The sequence below is a fragment of the Crassostrea angulata genome, chromosome 5, assembly GCF_025612915.1.
Source record: "Crassostrea angulata isolate pt1a10 chromosome 5, ASM2561291v2, whole genome shotgun sequence".
NCBI classification, from domain to species: Eukaryota; Metazoa; Mollusca; class Bivalvia; order Ostreida; family Ostreidae; genus Magallana; species Magallana angulata.
This window is the reverse complement of record NC_069115.1, coordinates 44,855,288-44,874,485: the sequence shown is the minus strand read 5'-3', so window position 1 is coordinate 44,874,485 and position 19,198 is coordinate 44,855,288. Positions and strand designations below refer to the sequence as shown.

At 33.2% G+C, this 19,198-nt stretch overlaps 1 protein-coding gene across 1 annotated transcript; it reads left to right on the top strand.

The window, feature by feature from the left end:
- Positions 1 to 90: 90 nt before the first annotated feature.
- On the top strand, positions 91 to 18,995 carry LOC128183167 (E3 ubiquitin-protein ligase HACE1-like). The gene is made up of 26 exons (XM_052852069.1): positions 91 to 206; positions 1,193 to 1,247; positions 1,826 to 1,915; positions 2,206 to 2,310; positions 2,583 to 2,658; positions 2,986 to 3,063; positions 3,363 to 3,416; positions 3,534 to 3,616; positions 4,159 to 4,255; positions 5,156 to 5,257; positions 5,786 to 5,892; positions 6,075 to 6,246; positions 6,524 to 6,876; positions 7,001 to 7,069; positions 7,363 to 7,450; positions 7,890 to 8,001; positions 8,423 to 8,520; positions 8,849 to 8,936; positions 9,509 to 9,658; positions 10,014 to 10,075; positions 11,317 to 11,451; positions 13,299 to 13,430; positions 13,732 to 13,827; positions 14,199 to 14,269; positions 14,496 to 14,609; positions 16,005 to 18,995. Exons 1-26 carry the CDS (start codon positions 143 to 145, stop codon positions 16,105 to 16,107), a joined length of 2,754 nt encoding a protein of 917 aa, XP_052708029.1. The 5' UTR covers positions 91 to 142; the 3' UTR covers positions 16,108 to 18,995.
- Positions 18,996 to 19,198: the final 203 nt, after the last annotated feature.

The following is a 19,198-nucleotide window of genomic DNA, read 5'->3' as shown; positions in this document are numbered from 1 at the left end:
TTTTACAATGATCAAATTATCAAGTTTCGTATTTATCCGCAAATTAAATTTTCATTTCTACACTAATTTTTATTTCCAAAGACTGGAGAGCGCCAATTTTATTTTAGAAATGATGATGTAGGAAGCGACGATTCAAAGCAACATGGAATTCCTGAAAGATTTAGCTGCTTCTTTGAGAAGTGCAAGGACTGTAGAGCTACCAAAGGGTATACATCACTGTATAGTCAGCTATCGGTTTTAGAAAAAGTTAAGAGATTTGTCAAACAAAAGCGGATTTAGACAGTCATAAGTTGCTATAAAAAAAAAAAGTTCACTTATTGTTCTATGGCATCACACTAATTCCATGTGCCATTTTACATCACATAAATAAAGACAATTTTACATAGATATGTAACCAGAAACAATTATATTTAGGTAATAACCTCCCTCGTTAAGCAGAGTTTAAATGATTGTTAATGTATGAAAAATGGTCCTTTTTGATGTACTGTAGATGAATTCTTAGCAGGTCCAGCACAATCTCCAGATTTAGCTATATAGCTTGAATAAGCTAAATAGCTTTATAAAGCTATTCAGAGTAGCTTCATTTAGCTATTTTATTATACATTTTTCTTTAGTTTGTAATTTTATCAGTATGTATAAAAAATTGCACTTTAGTCCAGTGATAGTTTTCAACTTTGAACTGTTCTGCGAACAATGCATGTAAAGATTACTCATCAATTTGCGTCTCCTTAAGAGACTTTGCACTAAAAGTTTGGGGGCAACTAATTCATGACCACACAGTTACTTCTTGAATGAAATATAAAGGAGGTCAGTTATGGTAAACCAGATAATTGATTGGTAATAATTTATCACAATGAGAAGAAATCATACTTATCCACGCCCCATTGCACACAAAGTGGTAAACAGTTACCCAAACAATGGAAATATATTTTTTGCTTATAAGTGTTTAAAAGCTGCAGTGTTAAAACTATCTTTAATTGTGGTCACGTTTATAATGGTCAGTTGTGAAAATATGAGTAGCAAGTTAATTGCGATTTTTTGTCCATAATCAAGCTATTTTGAATAGCTTTATAAAGCTATATAGCTTTTTCAAGCTATATAGCTAAATCAAGAGATTGTACTGGACCTGCTTAGTTCACGTCATTTCTACTTAATGAAATGCATATCTATATTAAAAACTCTTATTTTTTAGATGAGAAGTCTGCATTTTACATGCTCATGTCCATGGTAATTGCAAATCAGTACAGGTGGGTGACTCGGTGTTGATATTTTTTGTAGAGACACATGATACATGCATACTTAATTACTTTAATTAATCATGTTAATGCATTTGTGTTGTGTTTATTGTGATAATCATTGTTATTTGCTTGAATTTATACTTTGTGCAAGGTATTTTTTCCATTACTTTTTATTCAATGTTTCGAGCCTATAGGGATTTTGCAAATAACATGAAAGTACCGAGTAGGTGATATATGATGTTGAAAAATTAATTGTGCTGAAATGTTCTGATTGAATCAGAAATATCAATGTTTCATTCCCTGTAAGAAATTTGTTTTCATCCTTGCTAAATATTTTCTAGAAGTAAAAGCGATGACTAACCATGACTTATTAGTAAAAAAAATGAAAAGTTCTTGGGATTTTTTCCATACATGTTCAGTATTTCGATATGTATTGTACATAATTGATAGGTCTCAGAATGAGTTTTTTTTTCCTTCAAAAAGTGACTGAAGAAAAAACTTTGGGACAGTATATAAAAGGAGGGATGCAGGGTTGAATATTTCAGATGTAACATTTCAATTATTTTTTCTAAATTAACTTTACACAGATCAGTGTCAGATCTTCTTTCAAACTCCAAGTTCAACATCAATTTTGCACCTGGCAGAGGACATAGAAATTTGCTGCACATTGCCGCAAAGTAAGCATTTTGTCAAACCACTTTTTTTAATTGAAAATATTAAGAATATCAGCAGATATCAGCAGGTCCGAGTAAAATATTGTAAATTCATCATAATCGTAAAAAAGATTTTGTTAATTGGTGTTTAACAAGAGCAGAAATTTCATTGAAGAAAAAAAAGAAATCATCTGTATTTTTGCATTAATGGTCCATCAATCTGTCAGAAAAGTTTGCTTAAATTTTGTTTGTGTGTTTTCACCTTATTGTAAATCAGTCTTGCAGATCATGTTATCATGTTACCTACATTACAGCTGTGGGTCGTACGACTGTTTGCTGATTCTACTAAAGAAGGGAATAGAAGTCAACAGACAGGACGTGTCTGGATGCACTCCGCTACATCTGGCGGCTAGGAACGGGTAATAAGTAGTTAGTAGTTTTACCATTTAAATGCAAAGCATAGGATTTAGAATGGGGTTTATCATTCAAATGCACCATTTTAATAAGAATTAAAGCTTATTGTTATTTTGTGCAAGGCATAATTAGTTTTGAATTATTTTGTGTATTTTTTTAGGGTGAGGGTTACTTTTCATAAAAAAAATAAATAGACATTTGTATATTAATGAAATTATTTTTCATTAAAACTGTTGACAATGCATTTAATATTTCACAAGATTTGTTGTAATTTCAGACAAAAGAGGTGTATTGACAAACTTTTGGAGTACAATGCTGATGTGAACATCAGAAACAATGAAGGACTGACAACAGTAAGCATCTAGTACAGAAATAATTGTTAAGGTTAGGGTCCATTGTATCAATTTTGGTTAAGTTATCCTGAACTAATGTTGCTTTGTCATTAATTTGTAATCTGTGATTATATTTATCCTGTCCTGATTCTGTGTACTGTAAAGAGTAAACTTTTGATCAGTTATCCTGTAATTTTTAGGTTGCTGTGTTACAGGGAGGTAACTTGCGATCAGTTATCCTGTAATATATACTAGGTTGCTCTGTCCCATGAAAAGTTGAATTTTCCTGCAGTGAATTGCAGTGTTACAAAAGTTACTATAATTAATATGATTGTTTTGTTGTTACAGATACACTGGTTGGCAGTCAATGGGAGAACAGAGGTTTTACATGATCTGTTCGCTTTTGTCCCTGATGTTGATGTGGAGGTATGGTTATACCAGAGAGAGAGAGAAAAAGGAGAGAGAGAGAGAGAGAGAGGGAAAGAGATAGGAGAAAGAAGAGAGAGAGATACAAGGAAGGGAGAGCAATTGCATGTTTTAATTTATGGATATTAGAGCAAGAGATATATTGACAAAATCTGTTGGATGTAAATGCATTTATGAACTAAAATTTAGCAGTTGAGCTGTGAATTAATTCATTATGTATGTATGTATATCACCCACATACAGTGTATGTTTATTTAAATGAAGAAATAATGCATTAAAAGTGTATTTATATTATTCAGGATGCCCAGGGACAAACGGCGTTACATGTAGCATGTCAGAATGGACACAAATCTGTAAGTAGCATAATGTTCAAACATTGTACAGGCTCAGACTTCCTGCAACCCATTGCTATGTATTGTAAAATCAGCTTTATGTACATGTATTATAATATAATTTTTTTATTCACACAGACTGTGATTTGTTTACTGGACCATGGAGCGGACATCAATCGAGCTAATCACAATGGATGGACTCCTCTACACTTTGCCTGCAGGTTAATGACACAGCATTAATATGTTAAACCACAATATCAGTAGAAAACACAATGAGTTGGACAATAATAACATACCATTGCACCTAATAAAGGATATAGATTGCAATTGTAGAACCTTGTTACAGGATGCTTTAATTCTAACTCTTAACTCTTAACTTAAAATTAAGCAATTGAAAAAAGTTCAGGTGATTTGACTTTGCAATTACAGTATATTTAAATCTTACTACAGTAAAACACGGTTATAGCGAACACGCTTATAATGAATTGACTTTTACAGCAAAGTGTTTTTCATTCCCCATGACTTAATAACATGTTGTAAACTTGACGGATATAACTAATTACGCCTATAGCGAAGCCTTTCCCTGGCACTTCGTTATAAGTGTTTTTTACTGTAATAGCATTACATGCATTGCACCTCTTGTATGATGCACGACATTGATTTCTGAATTGTTTTGTATATAGTCAGTGTAAATACAATCATGCATGCTAATAGAGGACAGATTTAATATTTTACCTGATGTTTTCTCTCTGATTCCTGACAGTCACGGCCAGCATGACAGTGGAGACATCCTACTGAGGAGGGGTGCCAAGTTCGCTGGGGATAACTTTGGGAAAACCCCTCTTGACCTCTGTTTGGAAGTGAGTTTATTTTTGTATTTGTATAATGCCAGCACCAGAAATGTACAAGTATACTATAATTAAAAACAGTGTATTCTCTGTGATTTTACCATGACTTTTTTTTCGCTTCGACAATTTCATACATAAGGAGTTCAATGTATGTTTTTCTAAGTTTGTGACAGGGGAAGAATATATGGTATGGGTTATATCGTATAGTACCGTATATCTATTGATTCCTGTATTTGTGCTATCATTTTTATTACAGCATATGATTCAAGTAAAAGCATTTTGAATACTCTATGTATAAAAATTACACAAAGTGCTATGTAAAATGAGAAAAAATTATAATATAAATAATGATATTCAGTATGTTCATTTTAAGCATGAATGTCTTGAAGCTCCCTAATCCCCCAAAACACTTACTCAGATATTTACATTTACAAAGAGGAATGGTCTGTTACAAATTCTCCCCAAACATTGAATATACATAAAGCAGTAGCATTTAATACTTTCAATATACACTGTACCTGCAAGAAAGGAAGAACATTATTTTATGATGTACTCCAATTACTCTGAATACACACACACCTTATCCCAGTGTTTACGCATGCAGATATATATTTAAAACAATGGATGTAATTGACTGTAAACTCAAAAATTGACTATAAACTCAAATAGAATGGTGTTTTATATACAGTATACATTTATCACCGAAGCTTCAAAATACAATGCCTGTATTTTCAGTGATGAATCTCAGTGTTAAACATTTGAATTGATCTCCATGACTTACATTTTTCATCCAATTTAATGCATAAATGATTGATATTTTAAGACTCGATCAAGAATTATTAACCATTGGCACATTAATAAATCTCTGAGTAGAAAATATTTTATACCAACATTATCTGTTCTTTATGACAGGGTGGCTACAATGAGACCTGCAGCATCCTTCTAAAGTACGTCCCCAATCTACTGGAACAACTCATTACCAGCGTCAGGAGTCAGAAGATCAAAGAGCCAGAGGTAACCTTTTTTATTGCTTATCTATCACTATCACAAATCTCCTATGGGGGATTTTTAAACAAAACTTTATCATGATGCTCTGCTAGTTTACCATACATGTAGCTGCAGGTCTGTAGCTCCTGGTCTGAAAAAATTCAGATGGCTGATTGCAACTTACAGCGCACAAAAATTTGCCCTAGTTTTGCACAATTTTTTGCGCTGTAAATTTCAGTTTTACTTTGGGAGGCACTGTAGATCCCAGAATGACATTCCAAATTTTTTCAGACTGGGAACTACAGACCTGCAGCTAAGTTTATTATTACATTAAAACATGGTTACAGCAAATTTGTTACATGTATGAACATATTCTTGCTCAGCTAAGTCAGTTTCATTCCCCGTATTATTAAAGATTGTACTGAAAACTTATCAGATATGTATAACAAATCATGGTTATTACGAATAAAAATACCTTGTTCCTGGTGCTTTGTTTTAATATGCATTGATTAAAAGTAAATATCTGAAATTTCCAAATTGTATTTTTTTCTGTAGTATTTTAAAGTTCTGAAGCATGTCACCAGTCAAGGCAGTGGAATAGCAGACCGAGTGCTGACTTCTCTTTCAGAGGAAGCCTCTGTGATAGGTCACAATTTACTGAGGTCAGTAAATTATACGTTATTTAATGGGGAAAAGATTGGATCATCAGTCGATTTTGGTAGTTGTAATTGTAGTTGTTAAAGAGATTGATTTTATTTTAAAATTCATGATGGAAAATTGTACTCCATAAGTGCTTAAGAATTCTTGTTTTCTACATATCCATATTCATTTTGACTTTGTGCAGTGTGTCCAGCAATGTGGAGACCCAGGTGTCCTGTCTGCTGAAGAGTGTAAGGGTGCTGTGTAAGCTTTACACCCACATCTACAAATCCCCACCCTCCCCCTCCTCCCCCAACACACCCAGAGGACTGCTGGGGGTTAAACCCCAGTCCCCGAAAGCTACAGAGGTGTTTGGGGTAAGTGTGTCTAATTATTGATTCACTCACCCATATTTATTTGATATTTGATAGATAAGCATTATTCTACATACGTGTAGTTTCTTTTCCTAATCTGTTCTTATTATTTATATAGTAGTCATTAAAAATGACTGCATGAAATTTTAAGGTTTATACATGCACTGAATATCAAAATTTAACATGGATGAAATAGTCCATTATACAATTAATTAGGTTTACATTTTCCATAGATAAAACAATCGTTTATATACCGGTATTCACCAAATTTGTTTTTCAGCCCCTTGAAGCATTATGGCAGCTGCTTGCTGATTGGCTGTGCCTGTTACGATTAGAATTCAACAAAGACAGCGACTCCCAATTAAGGAAGACTTCCGAATCAACAGACAATGAAAACACACAACCTCAGGATAAGTCTCCCAAAGATAAGGAAGAGAACTCTGATGGTGGTGATAAAGTGGCTGTGTCAGTCAGTGAGTACATCAGAGGGGTGGATCCGAGGTCATGTGATCAGGAGGGGATCCTGAAGAGTCTGTGTGTGGATCAAGATGTGGTGGGGGTTATTCTGCCACGGATTTGCGGGGTCATCCACGCGTTTTATATTTGCTGTACTTGTCAACACGGTCATCCTCAGTAAGTAATGAAACAACTTATTGCTGTAAAAACCATATGACTAAATAAGCCTGATTCATAGTTAAGTTATTTGATGTTACTACATGTAGCCAAAATGTAAACCTATTGAATATTCGTATTTCAGAATGACATCTCCCAGGTTTATTGAATTTGTTTGTCAGCATAACAAAGAACTAAAACTTCTTGTTGCAAGGTAACAGCAGAATTTGCTATGGTATATGTGTCTGTGGTTAAAGGAATAGCACATACACTTACAGAGATTTTATCAGCATTATTTCTCTTTAGTGACTTTTATGTAGTCTTACCTGTATAAGTTCATGAAAACTACTGACTTATGAATTGCAGGATTCTAAGCTGTTATGTGCTTATTATTGAATGACCTACAATTTGGATTGAATTTGTTTGGGAGTAAATTTTTAAGTATAAAACATAAAAACAAATTGATTATAACACGTATCACGTGTATGCTTTAATTTGTTGTTTCAGGAGTCCTGAGGTGATTTTTGATCACTTCCATTTCCTGCTGGAATGTCCGGAACTCATGTCCCAGTTCCTGCACATCATCAGGGCCCAGGTAAGATCGATATCTGTAATGCTTTAATCCTGGTTATATTTGATAATTTTACAGTAAGTACATTGTAATATGTTTCAGGAAACACACTCATAACAAATTCATGCTTACAGCAAAGTTTATTTCATTCCACAAATTTCACTGTTTTATTATAAACTTATCAGAAATTATAAATTATGTTCATAACAAATTGAAATTGCTCGTCCTTCAATATATCCTTGTTTTTACGGTAAAATATAAGTAAAGTAAAGATTCAGTTTTCTCTTGCAAATGCATAACAAAATGATACTGGTCTAACAACCATCAACCATAGTGAACAAAATTCATAAGATTACAGAGGCAATTACCTTACTATTTAAGTTTGTAGTCACAGTAAAAAATAGTAGTTTACTAGTTTTTACTGTTACTACCAGTTTAAAACTGGTCCCCTTGTCATTCCCAGCCCTTTGAATCCAGAAGGCGTTGGTTCTATGATAACTTGGACAGGGAGGGGTCTAACAGAGAAATCATCCACTCTCCACCCGATGATAATGATGTTCTTGTGATCAACAGAGGTAAGACACATCCTCAGCTGTTGTTGTAGATTGTACTGTGTTGTGTTGACAGAGTTTGACCTGAAGATCATTGTTTGAGGATGAAGACAACTTGATACTGAAAAACTTGAACAGTATCAAATTTGTATCAAATATTTACATAATAGCGGTACATGTAATGATGTAAAACCTTGACTCATGAACAAAATACAGGTACTGTTAGCTATGGCATACTGTTAGAATATCATGATTAACGGATTAAAGCCACTTCATATTGAAAAATTGCAAAAATATTCAACAAATATTTGTTTATAATTACATAATGCCTTGACTCCTATTCCACTACTGTAGATATTTGTTAGCATACCTTACCTAGAATTGACTAGACTAAAAATGAAATTTGATTTTTATACCCTAATTTTTTTTGTTTGCTGGTTTACAGAGAGGATGTTTCACAGCAGCTGTGAGGGTCTAATCAAACAGCCCCTTGAGAAACTGAAGAAGGGACTGGCCATCCGATTCCAAGGGGAGGAGGGCATGGTTAGTAGATGACCGGGGGGTAGGGGGAGATTTTGAATGTAGATATAGATGTTCATGTAAGTGTCTAGATTTATTTTTATGGGGTTTTTTTAATGAAAGATATGATGAGTACCAGTAGTTTAAAAGTTGAACTATTATAAATAGATGTAGAAATAGATGATTGTTGTAAAAAAAAATTAAAAGGCAGTATTTTCATGAGCTTATACTCTTTTCATCTATATTAGAATACATGAATTATGAAAATTTAACCGATTGATAATTGTTAAAATGCTTTAACAAGTAGAGCTGGTCAGCGTTGTTTTTAACATGCATTGATTTGCTTGTTCAGGGTTCAGGTGTTGTAAGAGAATGGTTTGATGTCTTATCCCGGGAAATCCTCAACCCAGACTATGCTCTTTTCACCCAGTCAGCTGATGGTATGTAAATTGGAATGTTTATTCATATCAAAAAAACAATTGCATAGATTATAATATTTATCAATTACCTTGGTATGTGTAGATTTACTTTTACCGTAATTGCATACTTATCAATTATGTGTAGATTTACTTTTGTCATATATTTTATTTTGGTTTAAAGCCTTAGATAAAATAATTAATCAACAAATAGATATAACATTTAATATTAGTTTTTGATACAGATGCATTGTACAACTGGATTTACCCTTGATAATAATGTGAATCATTAGATTTCATGATGGCTCAATTTTCATGCAATTTGTGGGCACCTTATTCATGAATACCGGTATAAACATCCTCCGCGAATTAATAATTTAAGGTTATAAACTCACTTTTCATTATGTTGGTATAAGAGAATACACGAAATTATGTCCCCACGAGCTTGTGAAATGATTCCACAGTATTCCATACACACTGGGGCTGCAGGCCTTGCCTTATTTCCTATTGGCCTCCGAAGGGTGTACGAAAATTTACACACAGCTTAATAACCAATCAGAACTCCTTTAACAAGTTGTGTTCATTGTGTGTTACAGGGTGTACCTTCCAGCCCAATAGTAACTCGGCCATTAACCCTGACCACCTGAACTACTTTCGTTTTGCGGGACAGACCCTGGGACTGGCGCTGTATCATCAACATCTTCTGAGTGTTTACTTCACCAGGTCGTTCTACAAGCACATCCTTGGTAGGGATCATAGCCTTTGCGAAAAAAATGTTTGAAATATACATGTAATGCTTACAGTTTTGAATTAGCCTCATTTAAAGCCTTAATTATGACAATGAGGGCAGATGTGGAGAAAATAAAATGAGTTAAAACTTTCTTAGTAAATCCAGTTAATATTCTATAATTATAAATTTACATTTACAAAGTCAACTGGTATAAGGGTTTTTGAAGCAGTGAATAGGTATATTATGCCTAAATAGCTCAAAGCTTTGATATTATAAAGAATAATAAAAACAGAATCTAGGTTTGAAAATGAAAAAAACAAAATGAAATCAGTTTTGAATTTACTTTAACCTTGACTTACTCCATCTGTCAGGTATCCCTGTGAACTACACTGATGTCGCCTCCATTGATCCAGAGTATGCAAAGAATCTACAGGTCTGTATACAGCAAAACTATATAACGAACACGGATATAGCGAATTTACGGCTATAACGAATTATTATTCATGTCCCGGCAAATTTCTTATATAAACCTATAGAAAATTGATGTTTATAACGAACACGGCTATAACGAATTTACGGCTATAACGAAGTAATTTTAAGACCCCCGCTGGCAAGATTTTAACGTATTTTGTCATTTTTATAACGGATTTTTTTTCCATTTCAAATTTCATTGAAAAAACATGCAATTTTAAGATGCATATATAAAATACTCAAATTCAAATAGTATACGGATTTTTTTTTTAAATTGAAATGAAATGGTTATATTGACATTTTTTGTAAATGACGGTAATACTAATTTTATAACTTACGATAGTTTAGAAAACTGTTAGCCGGAAAAACCCTTAATTATTCTATAACGAATTCGCTAAAATATTTTTACGAATTCTTTATAAACGTATAGCGAATTACAGCTATAACGAAGTTTTTTCTATGGTCCCTTGAAATTCGTTATAAACGAGTTTTGCTGTACTATACTAACGATTTATGAAAATGTATGTGTATATTATTGGCTCTTGATGTAGTATTTTATATTGCACATCCCCAAGGTAATGCTAATTAGAACAATGAACATTCTGTAAAAAAGATGGTAATAAAAAGAAATTTGTGTTCAGTTATATCAGAGACATAAATAACAGAGATTGGCAACTCCGGCATTAGCGTGTTTTGTTGTTAATAATGGTACAGGATGATCCTTACTTTGAGCACCACATTTTAGTAAATGGAGATAATGATCTTAAACCAAAAGTATATCGTTTTAATGAAAAGTGTGCAAAGGTTTTAGAAATTTTTAAAACAAAAAATTGAAAAATAAGATGAATGTATAGAAAATATATTGGGAAGCTATAAAACATCTGCGAAATCTCTGACGACGGGAGGCCAACTGCCTCCTAAAACTCCTCTTTTAATATTGTTTATATGACATAAACTCATGAAAATATAATATTTTGAATGTTTTGGCAATAGGTTTTAGCTGTTTATATTTCAATATGATTGTTTATTAGAAAGATATACTGATTTAAACTCGGAACACTTTACAATAGGGACAGCGGGATTTGGCGAGATTTCAATCAGTTGCCAGTCTGTGTTATTTACGTCTCTGGATATATGCTACATATATTTCACGTCTCTGGATATATGCTACATATATTTCATGTCTTTTCTCTCTGTTGATAGTGGATCCTGGATCATAATATAGACAACATTGGTCTTGACTTGACTTTCTCCGTGGAGACCGATGTGTTTGGAGCCATGCAGGAAGTGGCGCTGAAACAAGGGGGTGCCACCATTCCTGTCACTGAGAAAAATAAGGTAAGGGCATAACAATACAAGAAAAGTCACAATATGAATCGCTGAAAAAAAAACAAGGTAAAAACAGCATACCGGTAAATGAAAAAGAAATCAAATTACTAGTCATGGAGATTATTTATAACAGTATACCGGTATTTTGTCAATTTTGTAGTCTAATTACACAGTATAAAGATATGCCATACATAGCTATATCAGTTTTCTTTATTATAGCGAACTACGTAGAAGCGTTTAATAGGTGTAAACTCCAGAAAAGTTTCTACATAATGTTTTGGCTGACCTTTGTCCAATCAGATCTTAGCTGGACAGAGTTAAGACATTGCCGCTCAAGATTTGAATGAGAGAGAGAGAGAGAGAGAGAGAGAATTGATTATATTATAGATGATGCCGATGAAGAAATCATCATTAGTTATAAACTGGCAAACAAATCAATTAAGATCTATATATTACATGTGAAACCAAAACGAAACAAAACCTACAAAATGAAATAAAATCGAGCAAAATGAAATCAAGTTCATTGCTATACACATCCTTTGTTGGTGTAACTTTAAAGTGTTTTAAAGAATGATTGTGAAAATTTCTTTGGCCTTTGACAACAGTATCTTCATACACGTAATTTTCCTGGCATTAAATATTTTGAAATGCGAACAAATGATCAGTTACAAATTTAGATAGAGTAAAACAGAAAGGCAATGCAGGTGGATGCTTAGTGGAAAAATAAAACAATGGCGGACAAATTCGTAAAGAATGTCTCACAGTGAGTAACCATGGAGAAAGTTTTTATACAAAGTAAATTTACAACCTATGTTTAATTCCAGGAAGATTCGGCATACTTTGTGATCCTTCTGTTGTTATCTTTAGACTTTTGAAATCATATGTCAGTTCATGTTTTATAATATTTATTAAGCACAGTAATCGTATAGTGGTCTAAAATCAATCTACAATTTCTTAATCAAATCATAAGCATAAAAATCAGTTATAAGAATAAGCAATTGTTAATACGTCCTTTTGGGTCACAGTTCATAAGTGACTTATAAACAAAGCCCATTGTTAAAGGTTAATTACAATTAAGAGTCTTGCATCCGTTGACTGCTTTCCAAAGTCCAATCTTCATCGAGAGTTTTATTCTTCCTGGTCATTCCGCTAACCTCACGAATTCTAACTACGCAGTTGTCCTTTTAGGTCCTTTAACATTGTTCACTATACACTTATCTCGTATCGAGTGCACAACAAGCTAATGACTAATTAACGTGAAGCAGAATACAATCATAAAATTATATTTCATATATATACGGCTATCTGGTTACAGTTTTGATTAGAATAATACCGGTAACACTTTTAATGAAAACAGTTTCTTAAATATTCGTACAGTCTTCGATGTTTGACATTACTTCATCTCATTATCTACTAGTATATAAAGACATCATCATTTCCCGGTTAAAGAATTTCAAAACATTTCAAAGTTACATAAATTTATAAGATATACTAGACCTTGATTTGTCACTTTATAAATATTGATAGATCTATAGTTTGCACATCTGCGTCATCAATAATTTACTCCATTAACCAGTTAATCTCTCTCTCTCTTTCTCTCTTTCTCAAGTCACGAGCGGTAATGTTTCAACTCTGCTTACTATGATCTGATCTGACATAGGTCAGTCAAAACATTACGTAGCAACTTTTCTGGAGTTTACACCCATTAAACACTTCTACGTAGTTCGCTGTAGTTCATTTTTCATTATTTCTATTATGGATTTTTACAACAGTCACCAAATATGTAACACTAAACTGCCATTAGTCTGCATGATACTGACAGTGATATGTTTATTATACTGTAATACTTCATCCAGACCGAGTATGTACAGCTGGTGACAGAACTCCGGATGACCCGAGCCATCCAGCCACAAATCGACAGCTTCCTGTCCGGATTTCACGAGTTTATACCACAGGCCCTCGTACAGATGTTTGATGAGTTTGAATTGGTAGTTACCATTTATCATTGTGTATATATAGAGATTGTGTACATTCAGGGATAAATAACTTCACTGCATGATCCTTAAAAAGTTTTCCCATCCCTTCCCTGTTAAAAAAGGGTGAAAATCCTGACATAAGTTCCTGATAATTGCTCTTAATTGTCCCAAGATACATCAAGATATGTTTTATCTTGACAAATGGGTTTATAAGTTTGGTGAACTGGCATATTTTTTCCACACTGATATTTGCCAATATTGAACAATTTGTACTGTTCATGCATAACTACATTAGATGACGTTTGATTGACAGGAGCTGATGTTGTCTGGACTACCCGAGATAAACATCGAGGACTGGAGACAATACACGGAGTACAGTGGATATGATGATGCCTGCCCTCAAATACAGGTACCTGTACAGCTAGGCCTCTGTTACTATCCCCTGTACAGAAATTATTCAATTGAAAATCAGAGTGTTTCACTGATATTTTATGTTGTATCTTAATGTGTGATTCTTGTTTAACATAAAAAAAAAGTAACATTTTAATTTTTTTTTTTTTGAGGTTCTTCTTTCATATTATGATGTATTTTGTTTTAAAATATTGTAGGATTGCAAATGCATCTAATATGAACCCACAATAGTTCTCACATTATTGTAATGTGAATTGTTATCTAAATTATTAAAGGAGATATTTTCTGTATATATTTTTCTACTTTACAATAAGCATAATGTCTTACACAGTAGTTGACGATGCTTCTTTTATTTTTTTTATCACCTAGTGGTTCTGGGAAGTTGTAGAAGAGCTAAGTCAACAAGACAGAGTACTGTTGCTACAGTTCTGTACAGGAAGGTACATGTAATACATTCTACAATATGTAAATTATTTATCGGTTATTAGTCTGTTCTAGGAGTGACAAAATGTTTCATACATCATCCATTGTTTATCAGCTATTTCCTGTGCTTAAACTCCTATGTGCCATTTGGATACTATGATTCACCCATTTGTTGAATTCTGTTGTAGGAATGATAAGATTCGTCATTGTTATGGGTGTTATCTGCTCTCTGCTTTGTTTCAGCTCCCGTGTCCCATTTGGTGGCTTCTCTCATTTGGGTGGTGGTGGGGGGCCACAGAAGTTCACCATCAGTCAGGTCACCTACCAACCCCAGCTCCTGCCCACAGCCAGTACCTGGTACGCTCTATGTTATGTGTACAGTCCTTTGTCAATGTTTTTGTCAATCAACTCTGTTGTAAGTTTTTTCTGTACAGTTGAACTTTGGTTCCTGTATTTTAAACATGGATACCGTATATCATTTTTTTCCGCGTCATGTTTTTTCCACCAATCAGAGCCTAAAACGGTATATAAAATTTACGCGAATCAAATTTTCACTATTTCAAAGTCACATTGAAAATATAATTCATGATTGTTTAAACCTGTGAGGATAGAGGGGAAAAGAATCTAAATAGGCGCTCTTTCGGACAATGAAACCAAATACACGATTTCCTTAATGTGAAATATTTACCGATTATTATTTTCAGAGACACAAACAGTCATAGATAAATAGATCATGTACCATTACATACACCAATAGCTCAGGTATAATTAGACATTGGTTTATGCAAGGAAAGCGACCGTTTTAATTAGCTTGTCAATGGATTATTAAATAAACAACGAGGCTTACAAATTTATTATCTGGCGCTTGTTCTCCAATCCTGCAATTTGTACCTCTAACTAAACTAACTGAACATAGTTCACTGTACAGTATTATTATCAGGAAAGAGAGAACTCTATTGCAAAAACAAAACTTTGAATAAATTTATGCTGATTTATTTTCCGCGATTCGGAAATTGTCGCGAACGAAGCGGAAATTGGATACAAGCGGAAAAAACCTGATATACTGTTTATCAGTTATAATGGGTATGTCAAAGTAACTTTGAACCCATCGAGCTGTTTATTTGATGTGTATTTTAACCTTAAAGCTGAACACTGCTCGTAAAAAGGCACCATCACACAGATACCTGGTATATAAACTCTTCGATTTTGTTACACCCGTTTGCAAACCTGAAACTCGTGGCTGATGTGTAGTATTCCTCTCGTGGTCTTTGGAATTTATGCATTTTATTCTTATTTTATGTGCATATTCTGTTTGTAAATTATATTTTTGACCAGTTAATTGATGTTAGTATTCTCGTGGCTTGAAATAAGTGCGTAAAACTTGATAATATCATCGCGACCGAGCAACATGGCGAGGCAAGATGTACGTCCACACAGGTAAGACCTCTACAGCAAAATACTTTGAACTGCTAAGAGGTTTCCAGCTTATATAGGGGTTGTAGGGATAACGGTGGTGAGAGAAAAATATGGCAGACCGTGCCTATTTACGAGCGGTGTTCAGTTTTAATATGATATCACATGGTATTTCATCTTGGTAATATTTTTCATGGTTTGAGCAATTGAGGTTTGACTGTCTTAATTAATTCTGAATGTACACCATTGTTGACCATTTACATGCAGATTATTTTCATAAAATGCGGTTGAAAACTATTATTATCATCTTCATTTGTCAAATATGTTTTCGTATTTCAGCATCAATCTACTGAAATTACCTGAATATCCCAGTAAATCTGAGTTAAAGGAACGTTTGATGGTAGCTCTCCAGTGTGGCAGTCAGGGATATGCAATGGTTTAACCAAGGATATGTAGTTTATAACCAGGGATATGCAATGATTTAACCAGAAATATGCAATGGTTAACCAGGAATATGCAGTGGTTTAATAAGGGATATGCAATGCTTTGACCAGGCTTGTACAATATGGTTTAACTACGCTGGATTCCTGAGTCAAAAGTGCAAAGCAGGAACTGTCTGTATCCTTTGTGATATTTAAGAAGGCCTTATGCAAAAGGACCTCAAAACGTGTATGGTACTGAATGTACAATGGTGAACTTGACCTTTTGTATGACACTTAATGAAACTGCAATCTGGCATTGAATGTTTAGAAAAAGTGAACTGTACATCAAAACCACGTTAAAGACTTGTTAGATTTATTTGATAGTTGAACGATTTTTTCCAATATTTTGCTAAGATAACTTGTATTTGTGATATTTTTATTGAACAATTTTTTCTAATATTGTGCTAAGATAATAAGTATTTGTGATATTTTTATAGTACTCTATACTATGCGTATCTCACTTTCCACTCTCATAATGACTGTGATTCTGTTGGTTTTCTCGAATACAGTACATATATATGTTTCTACATCTTTTCATGCTTATCTTGCAATGTGTGTTCAGAGTTTTCAATATTTTAAACCAGGTTTTCCAACGGAAAAATCCAGTTATTGAAATGGTGAAAATGGCAGGCGGCTGCCAAAAGGGTACCGTCATTGTACGGATAACTCCTCCTACAGTTTTCAAGATAAGAATTTGTTCTTTTGCAGATCAATTGAACTTATATCAGAGGTGTACATATTGCTAGGATTTTGATTTCTGATAATTTATGAAAAAAAATATCAGCTTTTGGCTGTCATTTTTTGGCAAAATATTGCATATAAGGTATCCATTTCACTGGATACGGTAGGTAGTGTTTATCAATTCAGGGTTGACATGAATTATGGATACAGTTCACATAGAAAAAAACCTGGTTTTCTGTTACATTGACAGCTTTTCATTTGTTAAACATTTATCTTATTAACTCTGCTTAATTGATAAAACAAATTCTTTGGAGAAATAACCATTAGCTATTTATAATTCAGCTGTTTTGATCACAGACCCACACCAACAATTTAATTGAAATTACTTATTATAATATTAATAAAATAAGTTTGTTAAGTGAAATAATCTCATTAAAATGTGCAAGGGATGAACAGTTTGTGATTTGCTTTAAACGTGATTTTTTTTTTCTGTAAAGCTAATTGTATGATTTAAGAGTTTGGAAAATGAAACTGACTTCACTCTAAGCATGAATTCGTTATAAGTGTGTAAGGTGTGTTAACTGTCTACAAGGTTTTACTGTAGTGTGGAATACGTGAAATTATGGGAGGAAGAACAAGATTAACAATCAAACACGTTAGATGGGAGTCAAGGAATGAAATTATATATCATCATTTGTGTGTGTGTGTATTTTTTGTTTCTAGGTTTTCAGTATGCCTGTACCAGTATATATTTTTATTGAAAAGCTTTACTTTGTGCAGAAATTACAACTACAAAAGTATTTTCTGTGGAAGAAAGCTGAGAGGAATTGCAATCTATTTTTATTAAAAGAAAAAGTAATAATTTATAACATGAAGTTTTGGGGTTTTTTAGTAAATGAACAAACCAGCTGGCTCAAACTCAAACTCAAGTTCTTTTATGTTGTATTTTTTTGTTCTCAGTTATACATACATGTACCTATGAAGCTTTGTACAATTAGCATACTTGTTAACTCATTTGTTGTGATCTTAAAAGATTTAACTCTTGCTTTAATGCATGAATATACATGTATAAGCACATGCACATTTAAACTTTGCTGATCACAATTCGTATGTTGTCATTAACTTTTTGCAATTTCCTACTGATTTTTTTCTTCAAAACTACACTGTACATCACCAATTTATACTGAGCTTGGCACAAAGCTGTTTTAATGAAATGTGGGGCTATGTCCCTTTAATGGGAGTGCTAGGGAAATTGAGAAAACAGTATCCTCACAAAAGGTACATGTAGTAGATATAAATTGGTGCCAGTGATCCTTATTCAAAACTTATTTAAACCTGCAGAAAGGGACCACAAAAATGACTAACCAAGAATTACATTAAAAAATCAGATGCCAAAATTTGTGAAAATTGATGAAAGTAAATTACATTATTACATTATCAATTAAACATTGGGATTTCAGAAGGGTAATTTGTTTAATAGAAATGGAAGCATTTATTTTCTAAGATTGTCGAAGGCCAAAGAGCAGAGAGTTGCAATTGACACTCAATATCTGTCTTACAAATACAGTAAAATCTAGTTGTAACAAACACAAATAAAAGGAATTTATGTTTATTATGAATTCATGCAGATAATATCATAAGCAGTCATATATACATAGAGTTGTATTACAACATCAATAACAAAGTTTTTAACACCTCAAAATTGTTTGTTAGTTGTTGGTTTTCTTGAGATAAACTGTTATTGTCTGTGAAATTAGTATGACTGTGCACATGTTATTGCAATGTAAAACAGTCAATTTGTCAAAACCATCAGATTTTTTCTGTCACAGTCTGGGTATCAATGTTCAGGTGAGTGATGTGACCCATGGATCTCTTTTTTTTTTTAAACTTAATATAACTTAAGTATACCAGTCGTTGCAACCATTGTTATGCAATTTGGTTTTTTCTAGTTAGTTGAGCCTTGTAATGTTGATGATATTTTTGTTTACAGTGACAACTTGTCTCTAATTTTTTATTTATTTCTATTAATGTTAATTTTTAGTCCCGTTTTTATTACAAAACAAGATGATTATTTTTGTTTTTATACTTTTGCTATATTATTATCATTTTCCTGTAATGATTCAAATAATGTTATATGTTGTTATTAAATAAACTCTTTTCAGCCGAACTCCATTTCTTTCGTTTCTAATGGAAACGACTTTCAACCAAACTTTTGTTCCTCACTGTATATGTGCAAAATTCAAAGCGAAGTAACTCGTGTATGCTTGATTTACTGATCGTTAAAGATGCCGTTGCTCGCTGTAGTGAAGCGTTGTCAAGTATCGGAGGCAACAGATGCCTCAGTCGTCTGCGATGTGAAATCATGTCGGT